The 27,184-nt window shown below is 46.9% G+C and overlaps 1 protein-coding gene across 2 annotated transcripts in view; it reads right to left on the bottom strand.

The window, feature by feature from the left end:
• SLC9A5 (solute carrier family 9 member A5) overlaps window positions 1-27,184 on the bottom strand; it is a 241,337-nt gene that overhangs the window by 76,231 nt on the left and 137,922 nt on the right. For both annotated transcript variants that reach the window (XM_068260279.1, XM_068260280.1), the window contains exons 6-7: window positions 11,922-12,142; window positions 5,963-6,165 (exon numbers count right to left, since the gene is read on the bottom strand). In XM_068260279.1, the coding sequence (XP_068116380.1) occupies window positions 5,963-6,165; window positions 11,922-12,142 (424 nt within the window). The remainder of the gene's footprint in view (window positions 1-5,962; window positions 6,166-11,921; window positions 12,143-27,184) is intronic.

Below are 27,184 nucleotides of genomic sequence, written 5' to 3'. Positions count from 1 at the left end.
CCGATAATCCAAGTATAACTAACCTCTGGACACCTTATAGTGTGAGTGTTTGGTGCAACAGTAATGACTTTGAGTAAGACCACCCGAGGAGCTGGTGGTCTTTGGCAGTACGGGCGATACTGCCTTTTGAAAGGTACAAAGACCTTCCAGCAGCCTGAGAACTCCAAAGGGGTGGAGTCCCAGGGTGAAGGTAGGCGGGACCTGAGTGTGAGTGACACCTGAAGGTGGATGTCACTAGCAGGTCTGGAGACTATCTCTTAAAGGGGAAGATAGCTCTCGAGGTCGGGGAGGCCAGGTCGGCAACACACAGACAGATAAGGTACAAAAGACAGAAGACTGATTCGGTATCCAAGGCAGGCAGGGTTTGGCAACAGGTAATCAGATAGGCGAGGTACCGAATCAGAAAGCAGAGGGGAAGTCAGAAATGCAACAGGTCATAACAGATATCAACAAATGCCTAGTCTTGGGTGTGAGGTCCGTAGTCTCGACACCCTGGAACTAGTCTGAAGTATAACAGAATGATAACACAGAGTCCCTAATCTTGGGTGTGAGGTCCGTGGTCTCGACACCCTGGAACTAGTCTGAAGTATAACACAATGATAACAGTAGTAATCTGGCTCAGTGTGAATTCCCAGGTCCTCCTGGTTCTAACACACTGTGGGATCTGACTATGGTCTGAGTGCTTCCACGTAAGTGTTCGCAACGGCAGACAACCTGAAAGTGACCAGCAGTGACTATATATAGAGCAGCGCTCTCCGGTGCCACCCATCAGCGATCAACCAATAGCCACTTGCCTTGAGGTCAGCTGACCAACCTGGTCAGCTGATCCCTCTTCGTTTGTTATAAAGGTTCTGCCTCTCCGCGCGCGTATTCCTCAACCAATGTGAACTAACATACCCAGCCACACCAGACGCATGCTGGTGCGGACAAACCGCCACGCTGGACGCGGAATCAGCCGCCTTGCCGCCAGTACGTGCGGCGGCTTCTCCGCGTTTCTTCACATAGAGATTTTAACTTTTGGATTGTCTGGTTAGCATCCTTATTACTTGTTTACCAGATAAAAATAAAGAATTGATTTTTGATTTTATGCCCGACAGTTACACTTTAAAAAGAGAACCCGAGGTGGGTTTTAAGAATGCTATTAGGACACAAAGGCTGGTTCTGCATGCAATGACCAGCCTCTGTTACTAATACTGTGCCCCTGCCAGGTATGTATAAAACTTTGTCTCTGGTAAAGCGGACCTGAACTCAGAATTTCCTCTCTGCTCTAAAAGATAAGCAACATCATAATAACTTTTAAAGAAAAATATTTCCTGGTTACAGCTTATAAAGCTCCTTTAGAGATGAGTCAGTATGGTTACTTTCTGGTATCCTGGGAGCACCGAAAGGGTTAGCCTTCTGTGTTTACATGTTAGCTCACAACTAAGCAGACTCGGCAGAGACCTGATAGCTCAAATTACACTAGCTCATTACTTGCTGAGATGGGAGAATTAGACAGGCTGTTCTCTATACACACATGCAGGGTGGATTTCTCTGTGTTACCCTTCTCTCTCTCTCTCTTTTTTTACCATTGCGGCCCACAATACTCACCCCACCCCCAGTGCATCAACCCTCCATGTGGAAGGATGTTGGTTGTCTGTGGCTCTACCAGATTTTATTTTTTAGTAGAGAGAGACCGCACCCAGCAAGTACATTCTTGGGATACCCAGGTGGATACGGGTTTGTGTCTCTCCACCTGCCGGTTGAGGTTGGTTGATAGCGTGTGTGTGTATGTGTGTTTGTGCATGCGTGTGTTTGATTCATAGTCGCGGCGGAGGGGGGGGGGGGGAAATAATACATAGCAGAGGCTGCCACTCTCCCTCCCTTTTATCACATCGTGGAGTGACACAGTACAAGCTGCCACTGCTGTTCTCTAAGGGTGAGCGACAAATTGACTTCTAGTCAACTCTTTCCTGCCAGACGGACACTCTCCCTTCCTCCGTCCTCGCTGGAAGAAGTCATAGCATATGCTGCCAATGACTCCTCCTCCAATGACTCCTCCTGCTGTTCTTTTTGGGAGTTGGTGCAGCTGTTATCGGCTGGTCAGTTTTTCTTCTGCTAGGCTGCCATGACAGCAGAGCTGTGTGAGCCGGTCAGGAGCCACTTGCTGTCCATCAATGCCAATGTGATTGGCTCACAGTGATCATGTGGTCAGGAGCCAATGAAAGCGGCTCCTGAACTGCTCTCAGAGCTCTGCCGTCTTATAGACAGCAGGTTGAGTGAATTGCGGGCGAGTGCAGAAGAAATCAACGTCCTGTCAGAGCTGCGCAGCCACCTGCAGGATATAGATTTCTACTAATGTGGTCCGGAAACCACTACTAAAGGATCACTACTGCGAAAATCGTACAATTTAAAATACATTTAAGCACATACAAGTAGGTTTCTTCCAGAGTAAAATGAGCCAAAAATTACTTTTCTCTTATGTTGCTGGTACTTAAGGTGGCTACACACCATACCATTTTTAAATATCTGTTCAATTCAAGAATTGCAATGAATTTTTCTGATTGATTGTAACATTTCAAAAATATGACCAATGTACCACACACATACAGTATGTTACATTTTTCTCCAATTATGATAAAAATGATTGGAAACTCTGAGAAAATTGCTAGGGTGTGTATATTGATAAATTGACAATTTAATACACATCACACAATCTTTAGAAAAATTTAAGAAAAAATTCCAGCATTCCGGATCGATATAAATCAAACAAAATGGGAAATCCAAACGTATTTTTCAGTCAAATAAAAAAAAAAAACCTTTTGATTTTTTTCGGGGGAGATCCGATGATATTTATCGAATTGCTGTAAAATCGGATCATTTTATTGTATCGTGTGTGGCCGCGTTTATAGTGGGTAGTAGAAACCTGAAAGGAGCAACAGGTTTTGGACTAGCCCATCTCCTCATGGAGGTTTCTCACAGTTTTCTTTATTTTTCAAAAGCACTCAGTGAATCGCAGTTGCTCCATCCAACTGTCACATAAGTGCCCCTGGTCAGTATCTTTCTATAAATCCTTTTCAGGGAGTGTCTTTATAAAGAATAAAGGCCATGCTGAGAATCCCCCATGAGGATACAGACTAGACCAAAACCTGTTGTCTGTCAGATTTCTACTTCCTACTGTAAGTGACAGCAACATAGTGGAATAGTACTTTATGGCTCATTTTACTCTGAAATGAACAACAACGGAACTCAGAGGGCTGTATGCAACAAGCTGTACTAGAGCAAATGGATACACACACTACATGTTTCAGGCGGAGCCCTTCCTCAGGTTCCTAGTGGTCACTATAAGTTATCTGGGTACTCTGCAGTACTAGGTTGTCAAGCCCTATCCCATAGAGCCATATCAATCCTTGCCATGCACTCGGGACAGTCACACACAGCTGTATGGTTGTTGGATTGGAATGGCTCTATAAAATGAATAGGCTATAGATACACTTTGTGCTCCAGCAGTTCTGGATGTGTGACTCTGTAACAAAAAAAAAGTGCCCCTGGGGGTTACTTACATCGGGAGGAGGAAACCTCTGGATCCTATCGAGGCTTCCCCCGTCCTCCTCCATCGGACGGTGGTCTCGCTGCAGCCCCTCCGAAGCCACAGCCGACAATTTGTTGTGCTGTGGCGCAGGCACAGTAGCACCTGCAGTATTTACCTTCCCTGGCTCCAGCGCAGGCGCAGTAGTGGCTCCCTGATGGCCTACGGCGGAAAAAGCCGAACCCAATCAGGTCCCCTCTACTGCGCGGACCTGACTGGGATCGGCTATTTCCGCCTGATCCTGATCAGAGAGCCACTACTGCGCTGTAGACGGGAAAGTAAATATTTACATGCCCGCCATTCAGGGACATCTAGCGAGACCACCGTGGGAGGGAGGAGGATGGGGGAAGCATCGTTAGCATCCAGAGGCTTCACCCTCTCGAGGCAAGTACCCCCCAGGGGCTCTTTTTTATGTTACAAGTCCTCTTAAGGTGAACAAAAGGGATAGTTTGCATAGTCAGCAGTGATGCATCATGGGAAATATAACTTTCTTGTATAAAGCTGAATAATTGCAAATATATTGTTTTGAGAAGGCAATTTGATATTTATATTATAATTATATAACTGGTCAGGGGACAGAGAGGAGTTAATTTCGCATAAGTCCAGTATTAGCTCGCTCAGGGCTCTATTCACAAAACTTTTTATAAATGTCTCACCTAATTGATAAAAAAAATACTGTTCATCACATTTACAAACAACATAATCACTTAAAGTAAGTTGTTCCTGATTAACTTCATTTCAATATTACTTTTCTCATCTTAATTATATTATACTAGCTGACCTAAGCCGCTTTGAAAACAGGCTCTAGTTCTGTCACCGCCACAGCATTACAGCGTGCGTGCACGCACGCCCATCCACCCCGCCCCCTGGCCGGTCTTGCCCCAATGGCTGTCAGTGCTGGACATGCGCAGTAGCGCAAAAGCATTGACTCAGGGAAAATATGTAACGAGATGTAACATAAATAAGGTGAAAGCTGAGGAAAACAGGTGAAAAAGCTTTGTGAATAGCACCCTTATTCTTTACAGGTACCAAAGTGACTTGATAACCAGTAAATTATCCCCTTACCTATAGACCAGGGGTGTCAAACTCAAATACAAAGTGGGCCAACCTCAATGTCTACTGGCCACCTTCCTCCCTTATAAAGTTCCCAGGTGTCTAGTGGCCCTCCTCCCTCCCCTATGCAGTTCCTTAGTGTCTAGTGGCCCTCCTCCCTCCCCTATGCAGTTCCTTAGTGTCTACTGGCCACCTCCATCCCCTATGCAGTTCCTTAGTGTCTAGTGGCCCTCCTCCCTCCCCTATGCAGTTCCTTGGTGTCTAGTGGCCCTCCTCCCTCCCCTATGCAGTTCCTTAGTGTCTAGTGGCCCTCCTCCCTCCCCTATGCAGTTCCTTAGTGTCTAGTGGCCCTCCTCCCTCCCCTATGCAGTTCCTTAGTGTCTAGTGGCCCTCCTCCCTCCCCTATGCAGTTCCTTGGTGTCTAGTGGCCCTCCTCCCTCCCCTATGCAGTTCCTTGGTGTCTAGTGGCCCTCCTCCCTCCCCTATGCAGTTCCTTAGTGTCTAGTGGCCCCCCTCCCTCCCCTATGCAGTTCCTTAGTGTCTAGTGGCCCTCCTCCCTCCCCTATGCAGTTCCTTGGTGTCTAGTGGCCCTCCTCCCTCCCCTATGCAGCTCCTTAGTGTCTAGTGGCCCTCCTCCCTCCCCTATGCAGTTCCTTAGTGTCTAGTGGCCCTCCTCCCTCCCCTATGCAGTTCCTTGGTGTCTAGTGGCCCTCCTCCCTCCCCTATGCAGTTCCTTAGTGTCTAGTGGCCCCCCTCCCTCCCCTATGCAGTTCCTTAGTGTCTAGTGGCCCTCCTCCCTCCCCTATGCAGTTCCTTGGTGTCTAGTGGCCCTTCTCCATCCCCTATGCAGTTCCTTGGTGTCTAGTGGCCCTCCTCCCTCCCCTATGCAGTTCCTTAGTGTCTAGTGGCCCTCCTCCCTCCCCTATGCAGTTCCTTAGTGTCTAGTGGCCCCTCTGCTTCCCCTATACAGATCCCTGGTGTTTAGTGATTTCCCCCTCCCTCCCTCATATGGCTTCCCTGGTGATCTAGGGCTTCACCTCCAATATAGTTTCTCTGGTGGTCTAGAGTGGAACAAACATAATGCAAAGTGGGGAAACCACTTGAGGGCCAAATTGAATGGCTCCGAGGGCCAGATTTGGCCCGTGGGCTGGAGTTTGACATGTATGCTTTAGACTGATATAAGCTGCAAATAATGAATGAAATACAGGTTCTCTTTATATATAAAAACACAACGGATTAAAGAGAAAACTGGTAGTGATGTCACTAAGTGTAAAAACATTATTTGCTCATTGCACAGCAGATTATTGATCTTCTCTATCAGATATGGAATCCTCTACTGACCTGGAACATGACGGTGAAGAAAACCACTACGATGGTCGTGGCCACAAAGAAACCCTTGGCCTTGACCTTCTTGTCGTCCAATAGGATCACAAGAGCGAAAGCCACGGCCCCTCGCAGGCCACCGTATGACATCACCACCTGATCTATCCGGTCCAGAGGTAGGAGGCGGAAGCGATTCAAAACATGCGTCTGCAGGACAACCCCTAGAATACAACAGAAACATGGAGTCACGTCACCTGACAAGCCCAAGGCATACTCTGCGTACCAGGGCCGCTTCTAGCCAAAATGGGGCCCTGGGCAAAAACAACACAGAGCGCCCCCCCCCCCCCTCCCCCAAATGTAGTTCAGCATTAGGCACCAAAGAAAGCCCCCATCCAATATAGCAGCATTAGATGGCTCCTTTCTTTTTCCCAGCTCAGATAGCATTAGGTTGTCCCCCAGGGCCTGGCTGAACCCCCAGCACTGCCCGATAGTGAATAGTGCTGCCAAGTACTCGCAGCAGAGCAAACTCACCTGTTTGCCTTGCTCCTCCTTTAGTTTGTGCCCTACTGTCTTAATCCTCGCTGCCGCCTCTTCTCCGGCGGCACGTAGTCACGTAACAAGCCGCCGGGTCACGTAAAAGAGACGCTGGCGAGGATGACGACGGAAAGGCACAGGGAGCATGTCAGCCAGAGAGGTGAGTTTGCTCCACTGGACAATGACCTAGATTGCTCCAATGGAACTGCCTGCCCTGCTGGGAACCTTAAAGAGAAACCGTGACCAAGAATTGAACTTCATCCCAATCATTAGCTGATACTCCCTTTTACATGAGTAATCTTTTCCTTTTCACAAATGGATCATCAGGGGGCGCTGTATGGCTGATATTGTGGTGTAACCCCTCCCACAGGAGACTGTGGGGACCATTTTCCTGTCAGTTTCCTGTCTGTGAACCTCATTGCATTGTAGGAAATAGCTGTTTACAGCTGTTTCCAACTCCCAAAAAAAGCAGGCAGCAGCTACTTCCACTGACATCCCCTGCCAGCAGTAAAAATGTCACCATGTGATAAATGTCAGAATGTAAATCAGGGAGAGGAAAGCTTTTACAATGGAATTTAGTTCTGGGCACCACATTACAAAAAAGATATTGCAGTTTTAGAGCAGGTGCAGAGACGAGCAACAAAATTGATACGTGGGATGGAAGGTCTCACTTACCAAGAAAGGTTAGATAAACTGGGTTAATTTAGTCTAGAGAAAAGACGCCTTAGAGGAGATCTAATTAACATGTATAAATAAATCAGAGGGCAATATAATAGCTTGGCGGATGAGCTTTTTGTCCCTAGGCCTTCTCAAAGGACTAGAGGACATGATCTGCGCACGGAGGAAAAACGTTTTATCCATTTATTTATGAAAGGGTTCTTTACAGTAAGAGTGATTAAGATGTGGAATGCATTGCCACAGGAAGTCGTTATGGCAAACTCTATACCTGCATTTAAAGGGGGCTTAGATGCTTTCCTTACGTTGAAAGACATCCATGGCTACAATTACTAGGTTATGCCTAATGATGTTGATCCAGGGATTTTATCTGATTGCCCTCTGGAGTCGGGAAGGAATTTTTCCCTTTTGGGGCTAATTGGACCATGCCTTGTAAGGGTTTTTTTCACCTTCCTCTGGATCAACAGGGGTATGTGGGGGAGCAGGCTGGTGTTGTACTTTGTTCTCTGGTTGAACTCGATGGACGTATGTCTTTTTTCAGCCAAAATAACTATGTAACTATGTAATGGGCAATCACTGACTAAATCATTTATACATAATTATTGTAAAAATTAGGCACTTTTTTATTACATAATTTTCACTGGAGTTCCTCTTTAAATATCCAACAGTCTAAGAATAAGAAAAATGTATAATGTAATTACATAAGGATCAGATGCATAAAACCAAGGAGGAATTGGAGGACTCGCTCTGGAGGCAAAGCAAAAGGAAACGATAATTAGGTTTACACTAAGATACGAAAATATCACCCAGGAGAAAACTTACACGAGAAAAAGGGCAACGATCCAATTCGCTTCTCCTAAGTTTTCTTCTTGGTAATATTTCACATCTTATTTATAAATGAAATGTCCTTTCATTAAAGAGACACTGAAGCGAAAAAAAATTATGATATTATGATTTGTATGTGTAGTACAGCTAAAGGTCCGTACACACGTCGGACTGGAGGCAACGACGGGTCCGTCGTTGCCTCCCGCTGGGTGGGCGTTCCAACGACAGTCCGGCGTGTGTACGCACTGTCGGCGGACTGATACGGCTGTTCCTGAGCGATCCGCCGGGCGGATCGCTCAGAAACAGCCATATCAGTCCACCGACAGTGCGTACACACGCCGGACTGTCGTTGGAACGCCCACCCAGCGGGAGGTGACGACGGACCCGTCGTTGCCTCCAGTCCGACGTGTGTACGGACCTTTAGAAATAAAACATTAAGATCAGATACATCAGTCGAATTGTTTCCAGTACAGGAAGAGTTGAGAAACTCCAGTTGTTATCTCTATGCAAAATAGCAATTAATCTCTGAGACTTTCAAAGTCGTGGAGAGGGCTGTTATCTGACTTTTATTATCTCAAGTGTTATTGAACTATTTACTTTTCCTCTGCTAGAGGAGAGGTCATTACTTCACAGACTGCTCTGAAAGAATCATTTTGAATGCTGAGTGTTGTGTAATCTGCACATATTATAGAATGATGCAATGTTAGAAAAAACACTATATACCTGAAAATAAAAATATGAGAATATTTTCTTTGCTGCTAAACTTCTAGTAATTATTCATAGTACACAACCAATTCATTATATCATATATTTTTTTTCCGCTTCAGTGTCTCTTTAAGACACCAGCAAGTAAGAAAATACGGCACCTTCTTTTTGGTACTGAAAAAAGTATCTCCTAGGAGATAACTTTGGAGAAAAAAGTGAATTGGATTGAGTCCTTTGGATTTTGCACAAACACACAGCACCTGCATTGCTCTGTTCAGTGCATTCCACTAGACTGAATAGAACAGCACTGTGTTGCATGCAGCAGAACATCGTTAGAATGATATAAGTGTGTCCATCAGACAGTGCAGTCTACACACTGCCTTATGTCGCTCGCACACTGACAATCATTACTGATGGAGTGCGCCGCCTGCTGTTTATATTATGTAATGCAACAAATTCAAAGAGCAGAGATAATGTCCTTTAAGGTGATTGGACCCGGCGGGGCTCAGGGCAGGACCAGTGGAGCTCTCGTCATTGCCAATTAGCAGGCATAAGTTCGTAGCGTTCTCTATGCTACTCTGATAATGCAAGTTGACCCTGATTAGGCACGCTAGCTCTGATAAGGCTTGTTACCTCTGATAAGGCACGCTAGGCGTGCAGTAAGGGGAGCTATAGTGATAGTGAATCAAAACCAATATGTTTAATTATAATATAGTCTATTATTGCCTTTAATTATTTTAATCGGATCCTACAATTATTATCTAAGAAGTGCTACCGACATTTCCTTTGGTCTGCTCTCTGATACCAGACTGCACAGCTGCTGTAAGAGTAGGTCAGAAAACATCTCCCTCCCCCGCCATTTTAGCTGTGCTTTTAAGCTGAGGAGCTTGAGCTGGCTTTTCCTCCCCTGACCCACCCTGGAATACAAAAACAGCTGCAGTAACAGAGCCGTTCATAGGTCTATTAAAATAAAAAGATGATGTTTGCCCATTGCTCTCAACATCTCAGACAACACTGGGAGGCAAAACTGGTCAGGATGAGAGCAGGAAACTACCTACATACCACATTCATTGTGCTTAGTGCCACGTCCGATTGGGAAGCCAGCTTACCAAATGGGTCTTAGTTGGTTTAGGGCCCTTGATATGAGTAGCGCAATTGTTTTTATACTTGGAAGATTTGCCTTAATAAATATTGTTTGCTTTCACTCCACTGTGGTGTCCTCCCATTACTTTCCTTTCTTGAACTGAGTGCAATATAGGAGAAGAAGTGGCAGGCCAAACAAGTGGACGCAAGTGGAAGTGTTTTTTGGAGAAGAACTTGTTGCATATCTTTTGGATATACCAACGCCACAGTTCTATACTCGAATATAAGTCGACCTCGTGTATAAGTAGACTCCAATATTCAACCCTCTTAATCTGGAATTTTTTAATGACTCAAGTATAAGTCCACCCAGCAACGTTAATGGCTGCACTTGGGGCTCAGGAGGGGTTAATGATCGCCCTGCATACAGTATTGCAGCCATTAACACCTCCTGTCCATTAAAGAGAACCCGAGGTGGCTTTGTATAACGTTAGTGGGGCACAGAGGCTGGTTGGGCACACTAACACCAGCCTCTGTTGCCCCATTGTGTGTGTCAAAGACCCCCCTGCTCGCCGCTATACCCCCGCAGTGCTGGCGACACGCAGCGCGTCGCCAGCACAATGTTTACCCTAGCGCTGTCTGTCAGCGCCGCTCCCCCGCCTCCTCCGCATCGCCGCTACCCGCCCTCGTCCCTTCCCTCCAATCAGCGTGAGGGAAGGGACGAGGGCGGGTAGCGGCGATGCGGAGGAGGCGGCGGAGCGGCGCTGACAGACAGCGCTAGGGTAAACATTGTGCTGGCGACACGCTGCGTGTCGCCAGCATTGCGGGGGTATAGCGGCGAGCAGGGGGGTCTTTGACACACACAATGGGGCAACAGAGGCTGGTGTTAGTGTGCCCAACCAGCCTCTGTGCCCCACTAACGTTATACAAAGCCACCTCGGGTTCTCTTTAAGTGCAGCTAATACCTCCTCCGGACCCCCAAGTGCTGCAATTATTCACTCATTTTTATGCAGCCCAGTATTTCCTCCCACCCTTTTCCTTGTTAATTGTTGTGGCCAGGACTTTAAGACCTGTGTCTTGCCATTTTCTTTCCTCAAAGTATCACTTACCACTGGGTAAATTGCTGCAAATGGGAATGTCACTAATAGTACACACATTACTCAGTGTGCTCAGTGTTGCCCGTGACTCGTGTATAAGTCGACCCATATACTTTTATGAAGTGAATCGGACCTAAATTTCTAGACTTATACTTGAGTATACATAGGGCTTGATTCACAAAGCGGTGCTAACTATTAGCACGCCTGTGAAAACCCCCTTAGCACGTCTAAACAAGCTTTTCGCGCATAAAACTTTACGCGCGCAAAACTTTATGCGCATAAAACTTTACGCGCGTACTGCACAGAGCGCAGGGCGCTCCGTGCGAAGTGCCCATTAAAGCCTATTGGACTTTGCGCGCGTAAAACCTTACGCGCGTAAAACTTTGCGCGCTCAAAGTTAGCGCGCGATCTGATTGAGAAATCCGGTGCTAACCTACTTAGCACCCTGGTTAGCGCGTCTAAAGACTTTAGACGTGCTAAGTAGGTTAGCACCGCTTTGTGAATCAAGCCCATAGTATCTTTGCCGGTTGCCTTCCCCACTCACTCATCAACCAACAAACAACAGGGAAATACCAGCGATTAAGGGCGGTATGCATTTGGCCAAAGTTAAAACTCAAATACTTTGGCAACATACTATGAACACAAAAAGAAGATTGGGGACAGCTGAGGGGGAAGTAAAGAAGAGGGCACCAGACTAGAGAATTTTGATGATGAACATTTGTGTGAACTCTTCCATCGAAACCCCTCTGTCCAGTGTCGGACAGGGAGCTGGAAAAACTGAGGAAATCTACTTGCTGGCCAGGCAGCAGTAATCAGGTGTTGCTGCTCACAGTAAAGCCTTGCTGCAGGTTTCTATTGGAAGTGATAACACAGGGTTACTGCTGTTTGGCCAGCAGGTGGATTCCCTCAGTTTTTCCACCTCCCAGTCCGACACTGCCTCTGTCTTCATTTTCATTGGTATTCAATCATTGTTCCCCCATCGATGACAACGATCGGGAAACAGGCAAGTGTAAATCTAGCCTAAATAGCAGAAGCAAGTAGCGTGTGAAGCACAGACTCACCAATGGCCCTGAAGACAAAGATAAAGATGAGTGTGGACAGGACAAGAGCCGAATCCCAGATCCACTTGGAGGTGTCCACTGCGGAAATGCCGAGGAAGATGAAGATGATGGTCTCCGAGCTGCTGGCCAGGGTCTTCATGGTGTACTTCACGGTGGTCCTGGACTTGTTGGAGATGTTGGCCTCTACATACTTCTTACAGCACAAGCCGCAGAATGTCACCCTGTACAAGGAATGCAGGAGATACCTTCAATCTCTACATACATGTGCTTAAGCAAGGGAATAAGAAATCTTCATATGTACAAATAATGGACCTGGGAAAATGAAAACTGCCTGTAATTGTGCATTACAAACAATCTGGTTTTAGCTACTATCATTCCAAAATGGTCAAAATGTAAGACTGAACTAATACTATTTAATATTGAACTAAAGGTTTCTCTAGGACATATATGTCACTCCGGCCCGCTGGTCAAATCTGGCCCTCACATCCATTAAAGTGACTGTGTACCAGTTTAAAAATAAAAAAGTCAGATACTCACCTAAGGAGAGGGAAGGCTCGGTCCTAATGAGCCTTCCCACTCCTCTCACGGTGCCCGGTCCCGCGCAGGATCCTGAGTAGCAGTATTTGACCAGTTCGGTCAAATACTGCCACTTCCGCCACCGAAGGGAGGTTTCGGAAGCCTTTGGGAGCACTCGGGCTCCCGAGGACGGGCCGCTTCATAGTACGCATACGCGAGCGCCCTCTATGACGCACTCGCGCGTGCGTAGTATGGAGCGGCCCGTCTTCTGGAGCCCGAGTGCTGCCAAAGACCTCCGAAGTCCCTGCGGCGGCGGACGCGTACGGGGGAGCCAGCGCAGCACCGAGGGCACCGGGAGAGGAGAGGGAAGGCTCATTAGGACCGAGCCTTCCCTCTCCTTAGGTGAGTATCTCACTTTTTTATTTTTAAACTGGTACCCATTGGCTTTAAATGTGCCCCTCATGTGGTTTCCCCACTTTGCATTATGTTTGGCCCACTCTAGACTACCAAAGAAGCTATATTGGAAGTGAAGTCCTAGAACACCAGAGAAGCCATATGGGGAGGGAGGGGTAACCACTAAACACTAGGAAAGTGTACAGGGGAGGGTGGGGGCCTCTAGACACCAGGGAACTGTATAGGGGAGGGAGGATTACTAGACACCAGGGAACTGTATAGGGAAGGGACAGTGGCCATTAGACACCTGGGAACTGTATAAGGGAGGTGGCCACTAAACATTGAGGTTGGCCTACGTCTTGGTCCCAGTGTACAATTGTGGCCCACTTTGTATTTGAGTTTGACACCCCTGCTCTAGACGCAAAAGGAAAAAAGGGTGCAGTGATTAAGGGTGCCGGAGGTAGGCACTAGCAGAGCATCAGTAAAAATGACTGATATTCTAATTGTTAACTCTGATCTTAATAATCTTTACCAATATTTTACTATGACCTAACCTGACCTTACTCTCACACGAGCCCTCTCGATGCCTGACCATAACAGAGCCCCCTGCCCTCAGTTATGTCTAACCCCAAGGACCACCATAGCGATGCCTAACCCTAACACCCCTCCTCGTGATCACTAACCTGTTGGAGCAAGCAGAGCTGGATCATCCACAAGGCAAAGCTAGGCAGATGCCTATGGCCTGGAGAGAGTCTAAGGGATTGGTGGATGTTAGCCCCCACCAAATCCTACTAAAAAACACAGGTGACCACCAGCGGTGGGCAAAAACTGTTATCTTGCCTACAGCCCCAGTTCATCTTAAGCCTTTATGCTTCCCAGACAATTTCTGATCAAGAAGCTATTTATTTAAAAGACTTGGTCTGCTGTTGCAGGTGTTGAAATGTACTTGACCCCTTTCAATCTGGATTCCGCACACACCATTCCACTGAAACTTTCCTCACGAAAGTTGCTAATGACCTACTGGTAGCTAAATCCAAAGGCCAGTTCTCCATTCTAATACTCCTTGACCTTTCCTCTGCCTTTGACACGGTTGATCATGCTCTGCTTCTGCCGACACTGTCATCTTTAGGAATCAAGGGACAAGCACATTCCTGGATCTCCTCTTTTCTCTCTGGACGCTCTTACACTGTGTCCTTCTCTAACACCAATTCCTCCCCATGCCCACTGTCTGTTGGTGTTCCTCAAGGCTCTGTTCTTGGTCCACTTCTTTTCTCAGTCTACACTCGTGGCCTGGGACAACTAATTAACTCTTTCGGCTTCCAGCATCACCTCTATGAGGATGACACCCAAATCTATCTCTCAGCTCCTGATCTGTCATCACTACTATCTAGAGTCCCTGACTGTCTACGTGCCGTTTCTGCATTCATGTCCTCCCGCTTCCTCAAACTCAACATGACAAAAACGGAAATTGTGATTTTTCCACCATCGCTATCCACACCCCCACCAATTGCAACCATAACTGTAGACAACACCCCAATAACTTCAACCATTAAGGCCCGCTGCTTGGGGGTTATACTTGACTCAGAGCTCTCCTTTAAACCTCACATTGCCTCATTAACCACCACCTGCTATTTCCAGCTCAAAAATATATTCGGTATCCGTCCCTTCCTCACACAAGAGGCCACCAAAATGCTTGTACATGCCTTAATCATCTCCCGCCTAGACTACTGCAACACCCTGCTCTGTGGTCTACCAAAAAACAGGCTAGCACCTCTCCAATCCCTTCTAAATTCAGCGGCCCGCCTCATTCACCTTTCCACACGCTCTTCTGATGCAGCCCCACTGTGCCGTTCTCTCCACTGGTTACCCATTACCCAGAGGATCCAGTTCAAACTCCTGACTCTAACATACAAAGCCCTCCACGAGTTGTCTCCTCCATACATCTCCTCACTAATCTCAAGATATTGTCCCGCCCGCAACCTTCGCTCCTCCCAAGAAATTCTCCTGGCCTCTAAGCTGATCACCTCCTCTCATGCTCGCATCCAGGACTTTACACGAGCATGATCCCTTATCTGGAACTTTCTTCCACAGCCTGTACGTCATGCTCCAAACCTGGACATCTTCAAATGCACTCTTAAAACACACCTTTTCAGACAAGCTTATAACATTCTATAGCCCTTTATTTACTTATTTGTCACAATGTAATCAGAGGCAAAGAATCACTGCCTCATCCATCCTCCACCCCCTTACCTAGTGTGTCCCCCACAACCCATTAGATTGTAAGCTCGCAAGGGCAGGGTCATCCTCCTAATGTTTACTGTTTTGTAACAATATTTGTGCTGCTTGGAACTCTGCTGTACATTTGTTAGTTGTATCTATGTTCCCCTTGTCGTCTTATTGTGCTTTGTAAAGCGCTGCGGAATATGTTGGCACTGTATCAATAAAAAATAATAATAATAATAAATGCAACAGCCTCCATGCTTAAACTGTGTGTGTTTAAATGACCACAAGATGGCAATGTGTAGTCTGTTAATTATCGAGTTGCATGTTATGTGCTGTTGTATCATTCTACTCTATTGTGGGCTTCTCGCTGCTTCTTCCACCATGTGAGATGTCAGATTGGTGTGTTGCTGTTATCCCACTTCATAACTTTCTTACTCGATGTCACTGAGCTGAGTGTTCCCTGTGTGAGCTTCATACAGGCCACATCTCCTGTGTCATAGTTTGTACTTGATATTTATGGAAATGTTTAATTTGCACCCCTTATCTTCATTGTACAGCGCTGTATTGTATGTGAGCGTTTTATAATCAAAAGATAATAATAGCGATAATATAACACTATCAAACAAAAAAGACTCACGCTAGGAGGTCTATGGAGGGTATCGGACTAGCATGGCTTATTGCTCTTTTTACATATATGGTAATAATAGGGCCTGGATAGAGTATATAGCCAATGACTAATGAATAATGGACACAGATGAATAGCTGTAAGTGGAATGAACAAGAGTGAGGGCTTGTTTCCACTAGAGCGAATCCGCATGCGTTCTCTGCATGCGGATTCGCATAACCAATACAAGTGGATGGCCCTGTTTCCACTTGTCAGTTTTTTCCTGCGTTTTTCTGTGCAGGATTTTTCTGCACGGTAGAGCCTGCAGAATTCGCCTGCGTGAGGAATGCAGGCGATTCGCAGGCTATCTATTTAATAGGGAAAACGCGCACGCGTTTTTTGCCGCGATTTCGCATGCAAATTCGCATGAAAACTAATGTAAATTGAACCAGGCAGTGACATGGTTAAATTCGCATATATTTTATGTAACTGTAGAAAAAGAAAAATCATCCCGGGCACCTTCCGTCCAGTGTAATTTATTGTTGCATAAAGTGACAGACATCCATTGGATAGTGGGTACCACAAACAATGACTACCTCATTCTGGTGATGTTCAAAGGTGATGGTCCGGTGGAGGTGGAGGAGCCAGGGCACAGAGTGGGACAAGCGACGGCCGTTTCACGTCTATACAGACGCTTGGTCACGCTGCGTACCACTTTACGGGGCACATCGCTAGCTTCCGGTATATCACGGGGGTTAGCCCCGCCTCTTCCGGAATCCGCGTGTGCCGTGTGTGATTGGAGGAAGAGGGTGGAGGAGGCCAGGGGGCGTATGCGTACCTGGCAAAAACTGCTAAACCCAGGATGCTCAGCACGCAATCCCGCCCAAAAGGGCTGGAAGTGCGGCAAGGCTACGCCCATCAGGTTAAAGCTTGTGGACACGTACAGCTGCGTGTAATAAACACGCCCACCGCGTCCATGCCTCAGCCTCAGCGTACATGGTGGCCATGGTAACACTACCACAACCAACGGGCCTATCTGGCATGTAAGGGAAGCGTGGATTAACGTCTCCCCATACCTGTTAATGGCTAGCAGAAACACCGGGGGGACAATATTACAGCCCACCCATGAGTCGCCAATAACGCAATGCCTCCTGCCTCCCATCACCCTCCTAGGTGATATAGTGTCAAATGTGACATAAAACCTAACAAGAAAGGAAGTCTCGCATACAGCAGAACAGTCACCCAAAAAAATTTTTGGGTACATACCTACAACTCTAGGAGAACAATTAATACTAGGGAGACGCACTGGTCCCATTCTTAGGACATTGCAGAAGTGAAAAAAGGGGACAGGCACATAGACATTGTCAAGAATAATGACTGGTAATATCAAAAACTATGGGCAATCACATTTGGAACATCATCAGCATCAAATTAACACCATACAAAACAACCCCCCTCCCCAAAGGGCTACAGCTATAAATAACATATATAGAGACCAAGGACAGTTTATCGTCTCCATTATTGGACTCAATGGACTCAGGGGTCCAACATACAAGCCAGTTCAATTTTATCATTCAGGCCTGCTGGGCCCAATGCATCAGTCCGTAATATAATACGCGTTTCTCTTCTGAGAAGTAATTTATCCCTGTCCCCTCCCCTTGTAGGGATTTCCACCTTCTCCAGTACCGCAAAGGTTAGACCCTGACTGGACTTTCCATGTTCGTCCCGCATGTGTGTTACCAATCTTGTACTGCTCTTCCCTGCCTTGATTGTACTTATATGTTCTCCTATCCTGACCTTCACAGGCCTGGTGGTCTGTCCTACATAAAATTTTTGGCAGGGACAGAACAGCACATACACTGCATAGGAGGTTTGGCAGGTAAAAAAACCTTTGATTTTAAAATCTATGCCCCCCACCTGAATGTGTTTTGACATAATCATTTTGGGGCAAAACTTACAATGCCCACACTTGAAGTTTCCTACAGGAGCATGTCTATCCAACCATGACTGTGATCTAGGTGTTATAAATTCACTCCTGGTAAGCATATTAGCCAGGGTGGGTGCTCTTCTGAAAACAACTCTCGGGGGTCCTTCCAGTTTCTGGGATAATTCTGGGTCACAGGGATAAATTACTTCTCAGAAGAGAAACGCGTATTATATTACGGACTGATGCATTGGGCCCAGCAGGCCTGAATGATAAAATTGAACTGGCTTGTATGTTGGACCCCTGAGTCCATTGAGTCCAATAATGGAGACGATAAACTGTCCTTGGTCTCTATATATGTTATTTATAGCTGTAGCCCTTTGGGGAGGGGGGTTGTTTTGTATGGTGTTAATTTGATGCTGATGATGTTCCAAATGTGATTGCCCATAGTTTTTGATATTACCAGTCATTATTCTTGACAATGTCTATGTGCCTGTCCCCTTTTTTCACTTCTGCAATGTCCTAAGAATGGGACCAGTGCGTCTCCCTAGTATTAATTGTTCTCCTAGAGTTGTAGGTATGTACCCAAAAATTTTTTTGGGTGACTGTTCTGCTGTATGCGAGACTTCCTTTCTTGTTAGGTTTTATGTCACATTTGACACTATATCACCTAGGAGGGTGATGGGAGGCAGGAGGCATTGCGTTATTGGCGACTCATGGGTGGGCTGTAATATTGTCCCCCCGGTGTTTCTGCTAGCCATTAACAGGTATGGGGAGACGTTAATCCACGCTTCCCTTACATGCCAGATAGGCCCGTTGGTTGTGGTAGTGTTACCATGGCCACCATGTACGCTGAGGCTGAGGCATGGACGCGGTGGGCGTGTTTATTACACGCAGCTGTACGTGTCCACAAGCTTTAACCTGATGGGCGTAGCCTTGCCGCACTTCCAGCCCTTTTGGGCGGGATTGCGTGCTGAGCATCCTGGGTTTAGCAGTTTTTGCCAGGTACGCATACGCCCCCTGGCCTCCTCCACCCTCTTCCTCCAATCACACACGGCACACGCGGATTCCGGAAGAGGCGGGGCTAACCCCCGTGATATACCGGAAGCTAGCGATGTGCCCAGTAAAGTGGTACGCAGCGTGACCAAGCGTCTGTATAGACGTGAAACGGCCGTCGCTTGTCCCACTCTGTGCCCTGGCTCCTCCACCTCCACCGGACCATCACCTTTGAACATCACCAGAATGAGGTAGTCATTGTTTGTGGTACCCACTATCCAATGGATGTCTGTCACTTTATGCAACAATAAATTACACTGGACGGAAGGTGCCCGGGATGATTTTTCTTTTTCTACAGTTACATAACGTTTTGGCGCTTTCTTCTTAACGAACACCGCAGAGCACACGTCCCAGCAATCGACAGAGGTACCACTGATGGTATGGTGAGATTTTGTTGCTTTTTTCACGTAACTAATGCTCATGGCATAGGGAGTGCCACTCCTGGGTCCCCCTTTTTGCTCTCTTTACATAAATATTGCCTTCTTGTTTCATAGAGTAGAGCACCCCTATAATGTTCTCGCAAGCCAGTACGGCGGCGGAAGATATTAATGAGCCATCTACAAGTGATAATGAGATCGATTCTATCGATATCGACCAGTTGTTATGTGTCAGTGAGAAGGTAGCGGTGGGAAGAGAGGATTTGACCAACTTCTTTTCAAATGCTGCAGCCTCTACAAAAGCTAATAAAGAGGTAGGAGCCAGGGTTTTGGAGAACAAGTTTGGAAGACTCAGTGAACAGGAAACCAAATTATTTTGGACAGTCACTACACTCAGGAGATACAAAAAAGAAGGCATAGTCGCACGGGGCTTTAGACGCTACTGGGAGCCCTCAGAATACAGAGAGGACAGGCATTTTGTCGAAAATTGGACAGAGGCCCATTTGGATCACGCCAAACGATTACAAAATATCGTTTTAGCGCGTACCACTTTAGAGTATAATAAAGTAACAGCAGAACTAACAGATATTAGACAGAAGTTTGAAACTTCCGTTACAAAGGAACAATTTACAGCGATAACAACTAAGGTGGAAGATAGAATTATAAGAATACAAAACGAAGTTAAGACCAGAAAATTGAAGAAGTTCTTCAGAGACAAGGAGGACTTCGATAAGGGCAAAATATTCACTTGGAATCCAGCCCAATACCCAAGGAACCCAAAGGGTCGGGGCTATTGGACTACGGACTCGGGGTCCGACAGCGATCCAGAACAAGAGAAGAAACCGAAAAAAGTCATAAAGAAAAAATCTAAAAAGTTCCCCAAAACACCTAGGAAACAAGGTAGACGAGATCCCCCCGAAACAACATGTGCAGAGGAACAGGCCCCTTTAGACCAAGAGTCAGGCGAGGAAGAGGACGAAAACATGGAGGGAACAAGCAGGACTGTACACTGGGAAGGAATGAGGGACACCAAACAAGCCAAGAAGAAAAGGAAAGCAACAGTACAGTGATCTCCCCACAACAAGAGATCCCTCAAGTTGTGAATCTATCAGGAGTTGCGATCCCACAAGCATGCACTTCCCTATTGAGCCGGGGTCTCAATTTCAGCCCCGCACAAGAGTTTGATATTGTGACTTTTACGATCGATTTATACAAATCTGAACGGAAGTTGGTTATTTGCCAAAAATTTCATCATTTGGCCAGTGACCAGCAGGCCATAGAAGACCCGTCCCCTTCAGACCCACAGCCATGCCCAATGACAACGGACAGTGGTATTGATATGCTGGGGAACACCCCGAGAGCGGTCAATCAGTCCAAGGAGGGCATCTTTGGCTACTCTCCTCAGATGACACAGGGACACCGTACCAGTAATTTGGGCTTTAGTCCCGAGGTACGTTGGGACCCAACGGATGAGGAAATGCTTAATATACTAAATGAGTTATGGGAGGAGGGAGGCCAACTAGATTGGCCAAGTCTGTTGGAACCAAGCAAGTTACCGTTGGGCGACACAGGATCCTACAGAGCTTGTAGGTCAGTACTGCCCTTCCCTGTGAGTCCGGGGTCCAGCATCGACCACTTTTTCAACCAGGTCCTGCAGGATTTGAAATCACTGATCCATGAACGAGCCCTGCCGAACCTGAGTGCACAGGAGAGGAAAGCCCTGGATTGGCTGAGGGCACAGGAGGGTTTGGTCATAAGGAATGCAGATAAGGGCGGTAACGTGGTGATCTTGTCGAGTCACCAATATAAGACAGAGGCCGTTAGGCAGTTGAATGATACACAGACATACCGCCTGCTTCCTTGTGATCCGACCCCCCGGTACCAGTCTGGGTTACAAACTCTCCTGCGTAGGGGGGCCGAGAGGGGTTTCCTCCCCAAGAGATTGGCGGGGGACCTCCTCCCGGCCTTTCCCAGGAAACCAGTGTGGTACCACATTCCAAAATTGCACAAATCTATGGACGCCCCACCGGGACGTCCCATAGTCTCCGGCTGTGGGTCTCTAACTGAGAGACTGTCCAGGTACCTGGACCATCTCCTACGCCCCCTGTTGAAGGGTGTGCCCTCTCATTTGAGGGACACACTAGAGGTATTGCAAATGGTGGAGCGTGCCACTTGGGTCCCAGGTGACAGGCTGGCCACTATTGATGTGGTCAGCCTGTATAGCAGGATTCCCCAAGACCTAGGAGTCCAGGCCGTCAAACATTACTTACAACGTACAGAGAAAGAAGACGATTATATTGAGTACATATGTCAGTGTTTACAATTCGTGCTGGCACATAACGCCTTCATGTTTGACGGTCGCTGGTACCAACAGGTCGCGGGGACGGCTATGGGGACCCCAGTGGCATGCTCCTTTGCCAACCTGTTCTTGGGGGCGTGGGAGGAGTCTACCGTGCACTCGGATACTAATCCGTTCCGGGTGCACATCAGGCAATGGTCCAGGTACGTGGACGACGTCCTGGTGGTGTGGTCCGGTTCGGACACCCAGTTCTTGGATTTTGTGAACTATCTAAACTGTAATAACATTAATATGCAATTTACCTCAGAAATGATCGGTGAGGAGGTGGTCTTTCTGGATCTCAGACTCAAAGTGGTGAATAATGAATTGATCAGTGAGGGATACCGAAAACCGACTGCGACCAATTCGGTCCTCCATGCTGGAAGCTTCCACCCCAAGCACGTGGTGGAGGCAATCCCATATGGTCAATACCTACGCCTCAGGAGGAACAATTGCTCGCAGCGGGCCTTTGACGATCAGGCCAGGGATTTGACAAATAGATTCCAAAAAAGAGGATATGACATGCAGATGTTGATTAAAGCCAGATGTAGAGCTCAGGAACAGGATAGGATATCACTTCTGAGGGGGAAGAATAAGAACAAAAGGGAACAGGATGGGAGGGGAAAACTGGTTTTTACCTTTGATTACACCCCCATGGCTTCTAAGATTCGAGAGAGTATTTTTAAGCATTGGGATATTATTCAGGGTGACCCAGAATTATCCCAGAAACTGGAAGGACCCCCGAGAGTTGTTTTCAGAAGAGCACCCACCCTGGCTAATATGCTTACCAGGAGTGAATTTATAACACCTAGATCACAGTCATGGTTGGATAGACATGCTCCTGTAGGAAACTTCAAGTGTGGGCATTGTAAGTTTTGCCCCAAAATGATTATGTCAAAACACATTCAGGTGGGGGGCATAGATTTTAAAATCAAAGGTTTTTTTACCTGCCAAACCTCCTATGCAGTGTATGTGCTGTTCTGTCCCTGCCAAAAATTTTATGTAGGACAGACCACCAGGCCTGTGAAGGTCAGGATAGGAGAACATATAAGTACAATCAAGGCAGGGAAGAGCAGTACAAGATTGGTAACACACATGCGGGACGAACATGGAAAGTCCAGTCAGGGTCTAACCTTTGCGGTACTGGAGAAGGTGGAAATCCCTACAAGGGGAGGGGACAGGGATAAATTACTTCTCAGAAGAGAAACGCGTATTATATTACGGACTGATGCATTGGGCCCAGCAGGCCTGAATGATAAAATTGAACTGGCTTGTATGTTGGACCCCTGAGTCCATTGAGTCCAATAATGGAGACGATAAACTGTCCTTGGTCTCTATATATGTTATTTATAGCTGTAGCCCTTTGGGGAGGGGGGTTGTTTTGTATGGTGTTAATTTGATGCTGATGATGTTCCAAATGTGATTGCCCATAGTTTTTGATATTACCAGTCATTATTCTTGACAATGTCTATGTGCCTGTCCCCTTTTTTCACTTCTGCAATGTCCTAAGAATGGGACCAGTGCGTCTCCCTAGTATTAATTGTTCTCCTAGAGTTGTAGGTATGTACCCCAAAAAAATTTTTTGGGGTGACTGTTCTGCTGTATGCGAGACTTCCTTTCTTGTTAGGTTTTATGTCACATTTGACACTATATCACCTAGGAGGGTGATGGGAGGCAGGAGGCATTGCGTTATTGGCGACTCATGGGTGGGCTGTAATATTGTCCCCCCGGTGTTTCTGCTAGCCATTAACAGGTATGGGGAGACGTTAATCCACGCTTCCCTTACATGCCAGATAGGCCCGTTGGTTGTGGTAGTGTTACCATGGCCACCATGTACGCTGAGGCTGAGGCATGGACGCGGTGGGCGTGTTTATTACACGCAGCTGTACGTGTCCACAAGCTTTAACCTGATGGGCGTAGCCTTGCCGCACTTCCAGCCCTTTTGGGCGGGATTGCGTGCTGAGCATCCTGGGTTTAGCAGTTTTTGCCAGGTACGCATACGCCCCCTGGCCTCCTCCACCCTCTTCCTCCAATCACACACGGCACACGCGGATTCCGGAAGAGGCGGGGCTAACCCCCGTGATATACCGGAAGCTAGCGATGTGCCCAGTAAAGTGGTACGCAGCGTGACCAAGCGTCTGTATAGACGTGAAACGGCCGTCGCTTGTCCCACTCTGTGCCCTGGCTCCTCCACCTCCACCGGACCATCACCTTTGAACATCACCAGAATGAGGTAGTCATTGTTTGTGGTACCCACTATCCAATGGATGTCTGTCACTTTATGCAACAATAAATTACACTGGACGGAAGGTGCCCGGGATGATTTTTCTTTTTCTACAGTTACATAACGTTTTGGCGCTTTCTTCTTAACGAACACCGCAGAGCACACGTCCCAGCAATCGACAGAGGTACCACTGATGGTATGGTGAGATTTTGTTGCTTTTTTCACGTAACTAATGCTCATGGCATAGGGAGTGCCACTCCTGGGTCCCCCTTTTTGCTCTCTTTACATAAATTCGCATATACCCTGCCTATGCGAAATCGCGGCAAAAAACGCACACGGAATCGCATCCGCATGCGATTTCGTCAGCGGTGGAATCCCGGTGATTCGCACCGCACTAGTGGAAACGGGCCCTTAGGGTGCCCATTAACGGTGCAATTTTTTCATCAGATGCAATCTAAAGTGTTCTCTGCGTAAAACTATAAATGTTGCCATGCAAGCAGTACATTGTGTCTCTCAGGGTCTGAGCGCTCCATTGCCTAGCAACGCAGGTGGCCTTGTGTTTTAAGATATACATGGCACAGAAACCACGGACCAGCAACAAAGATACAAACTAAGTGCATATTAAATAAACTGTACGTAGGTAACTTGCATTGTGATTCACTCCATATATGCCTGAATTGTACAGGAACCTTATACTAGCTAACAGGTATACTGTCTAAATACTGTTATGCAGGGCCGGGCCGAGGCATAGGCTGGAGAGGCTCCAGCCTCAGGGCGCAGTGTAGGAGGGGGCACACAATTCATTCAGCTGTCATTCCTAATTGTGTATGAAGCAGAAAGAAATAAGAAAAGGGGATACATAGCAGTGACTGCAAGCCAGATAACTAGATATTAAAGAGAACCCGAGGTGGGTTTGAAGAATATTATCTGCATACAGAGGCTGGATCTGCCTATACAGCCCAGCCTCTGTTGCTATCCCAAACCCCACTAAGGTCCCCCTGCACTCTGCAATCCCTCATAAATCACAGCCACGCTGCTGACAAACAGCTTGTCAGAGCTGGCTGTGTTTATCTCTATAGTGTCAGTCTGCTGCTCTCCCCGCCTCCTGCAGAACTCCAGTCCCCGCCTGCATCCCTTCCCTCCCTGCTGATTGGAGGGAAGGGATGGGGGCAGGGACCGGAGCTATGCAGGAGGCGGGGGAGCAGCTGAGACTGACACTACAGATGTAAACACAGCCTCACAGCATGGCTGTGATTTATGAGGGATTGCAGAGTGCAGGGGGACCTTAGTGGGGTTTGGGATAGCAACAGAGGCTGGGCTGTATAGGCAGATCCAGCCTCTGTATGCAGATAACATTCTTTAAACACACCTCGGGTTCTCTTTAAGGTGTTGGGGAGGTTGTGGGCCCTGTGGCCCTCTTAGTCTAATAGCAATCAGTGTGTGACGGCTGGGGTGGGAGGGATGGAGGGGCGCACTTTGGTGTCTCAGCCTTGGGTGCTGGAGGACCTTGTCCCGCCTCTGCTGTTATGCTGCTGTCTTGATACTCTGTGATGTAAGGGAAACGGTTGGTCGGGAGGTACTCAGTTAGTGGGTGAATGTTAGAGAAGTGACCTCTTGTATATGTTGTGTTTTACACCCACCTGCGAGTGGGTTCATTCTGTACTTATGTTTACATGAAATTAAAAATTCAATAAAAAAATAAAATATATGCATGGCACAGAGATTGTTCTCCATTGCAGCACTGACACCACTCAGTTATGCTGTAAGGGACAGCACTGCATTACACAGACAAAGGCATGCAGCAGTGCGTTGTCAGAGCACACTGCTGTGCAATGCAGAAATGTGCCCGCTACACATTGCTCAGCGTTCCTCCCAAAAATTTTTTCCACCCGGGTGGCATGAAAAAGTAGCTTAGTGGGGCACAAGCTGGGGGGGGGGGGGGGGGTGTGCAGGCACAACTCTGCTTACAGCATAGAAGGATGAGGAGGCAAGCCAATGACAGATGGGTACTCACCAAAATTAGCCGGGTGGAGCACCTGGTGAGAACACTGTTGCTGCCTATGTACCCTATGTACTGTCTGATGTCCTTGTGTAATACACACTGACACGCGGCACTAAAGTCTGCTCAGCAATGTGTAAGTGGGCTCAGGCCCTTACAGAGCTCCCACACTGAAGCTGAAAAAGTTTGCTTCCCCCTAGTTACGCTCCTGGGAAGTTGTATAAGGCCTAATTCACATTATAAATTGCAAGTGCTGAGCGCTTTTTAAAGGACATCCAAGGTGAAAATAAACGGCTGAGAAAAACAACTTTATCTATCCTCCTTCTCCTAAAAATTACTTTTTTTAGATATCACACAGTTTTATTTTATATTTAAATCTAGTTTTTTAAGTTTTTACTGTTTTATGGTCTATGCTTAATCACACCTTCATTGAAGGATACCAGAGCTCAAGTCTATGTATTGTTGACCCGTTTTTTCTCCTTCCTGCTCTCAGAAGCCATTTACTAGCAGGAAAGGGTTTTATGGCTGTCATTTCTTATCAGTCAGGGTTATGCTATTATACACTCACCTAAAGGATTATTAGGAACACCTGTTTAATTTCTCATTAATGCAATTACCTTATCAACCAGTAATATGGCAGTTGCTTTAATGCTTTTATGGGTGTGGTCCTGGTCAAGACAATCTCCTGAACTCCAAACTGAATGTCAGAATGGGAAAGAAAGTTGATTTAAGCAATTTTGAGCGTGGCATGGTTGTTGGTGCCAGATGGGCCGGTTTGATTATTTCACAATCTGCTCAGTTACTGGGATTTTCACACACAACCATTTCTAGGGTTTACAAAAAATGGTGTGAAAAGGGAAAAACATCCAGTATGTGGCAGTCCTTTGGGCAAAAATGCCTTGTTGATTGTAGAGATCAGAGGAGAATGGGTCGACTGATTCAAGCTGATAGAAGAGCAACGTTGACTGAAATAACCACTCGTTACAACCGAGGTATGCCGCAATGCATTTGTGAAGCCACAACACGCACAACCTTGAGGCGGATGGGCTACAACAGTTGAAGACCCCACCGGGTACCACTCATCTCCACTACAAATAGGAAAAAGAGGCTACAATTTGCACAAGCTCACCAAAATTGGACAGTTGAAGACTGAAAAAATGTTGCTTGGTCTGATGAGTCTCGATAGAGTCAGAATTTGGCGTAAACAGAATGAGAACATGGATCCATCATGCCTTGTTACCACCATGCAGGCTGGTGGTGTAATGGTGGAGGGATGTTTTCTTGGCACACTTTTGGCCCCTTAGTGCCAATTGGGCATTTTTTAAATGCCACGAGCTACCTGAGCATTGTTTCTGACCATGTCCATCCCTTCATGACCACCATGTTCCCATCCTCTGATGGCTACTTCCAGCAGGATAATGCACCAGGTCACAAAGCTCGAATCATTTCAAACTGGTTTCTTGAACATGACAATGAGTTCACTGTACTAAAATGGCCCCCACAGTCACCAGATCTCAACCCAATAGAGCATCTTTGGGATGTGATGGAACGGGAGCTTCGTGCCCTGGATGTGCATCCCACAAATCTCCATCAACTGCAAGATGCTATC

This window comes from Hyperolius riggenbachi, chromosome 11 (genome assembly GCF_040937935.1).
Source record: "Hyperolius riggenbachi isolate aHypRig1 chromosome 11, aHypRig1.pri, whole genome shotgun sequence".
NCBI lineage: Eukaryota > Metazoa > Chordata > Amphibia > Anura > Hyperoliidae > Hyperolius > Hyperolius riggenbachi.
The sequence above is the reverse complement of the archived record's forward strand: the minus strand, read 5'-3'. Positions and strand labels throughout refer to the sequence as shown.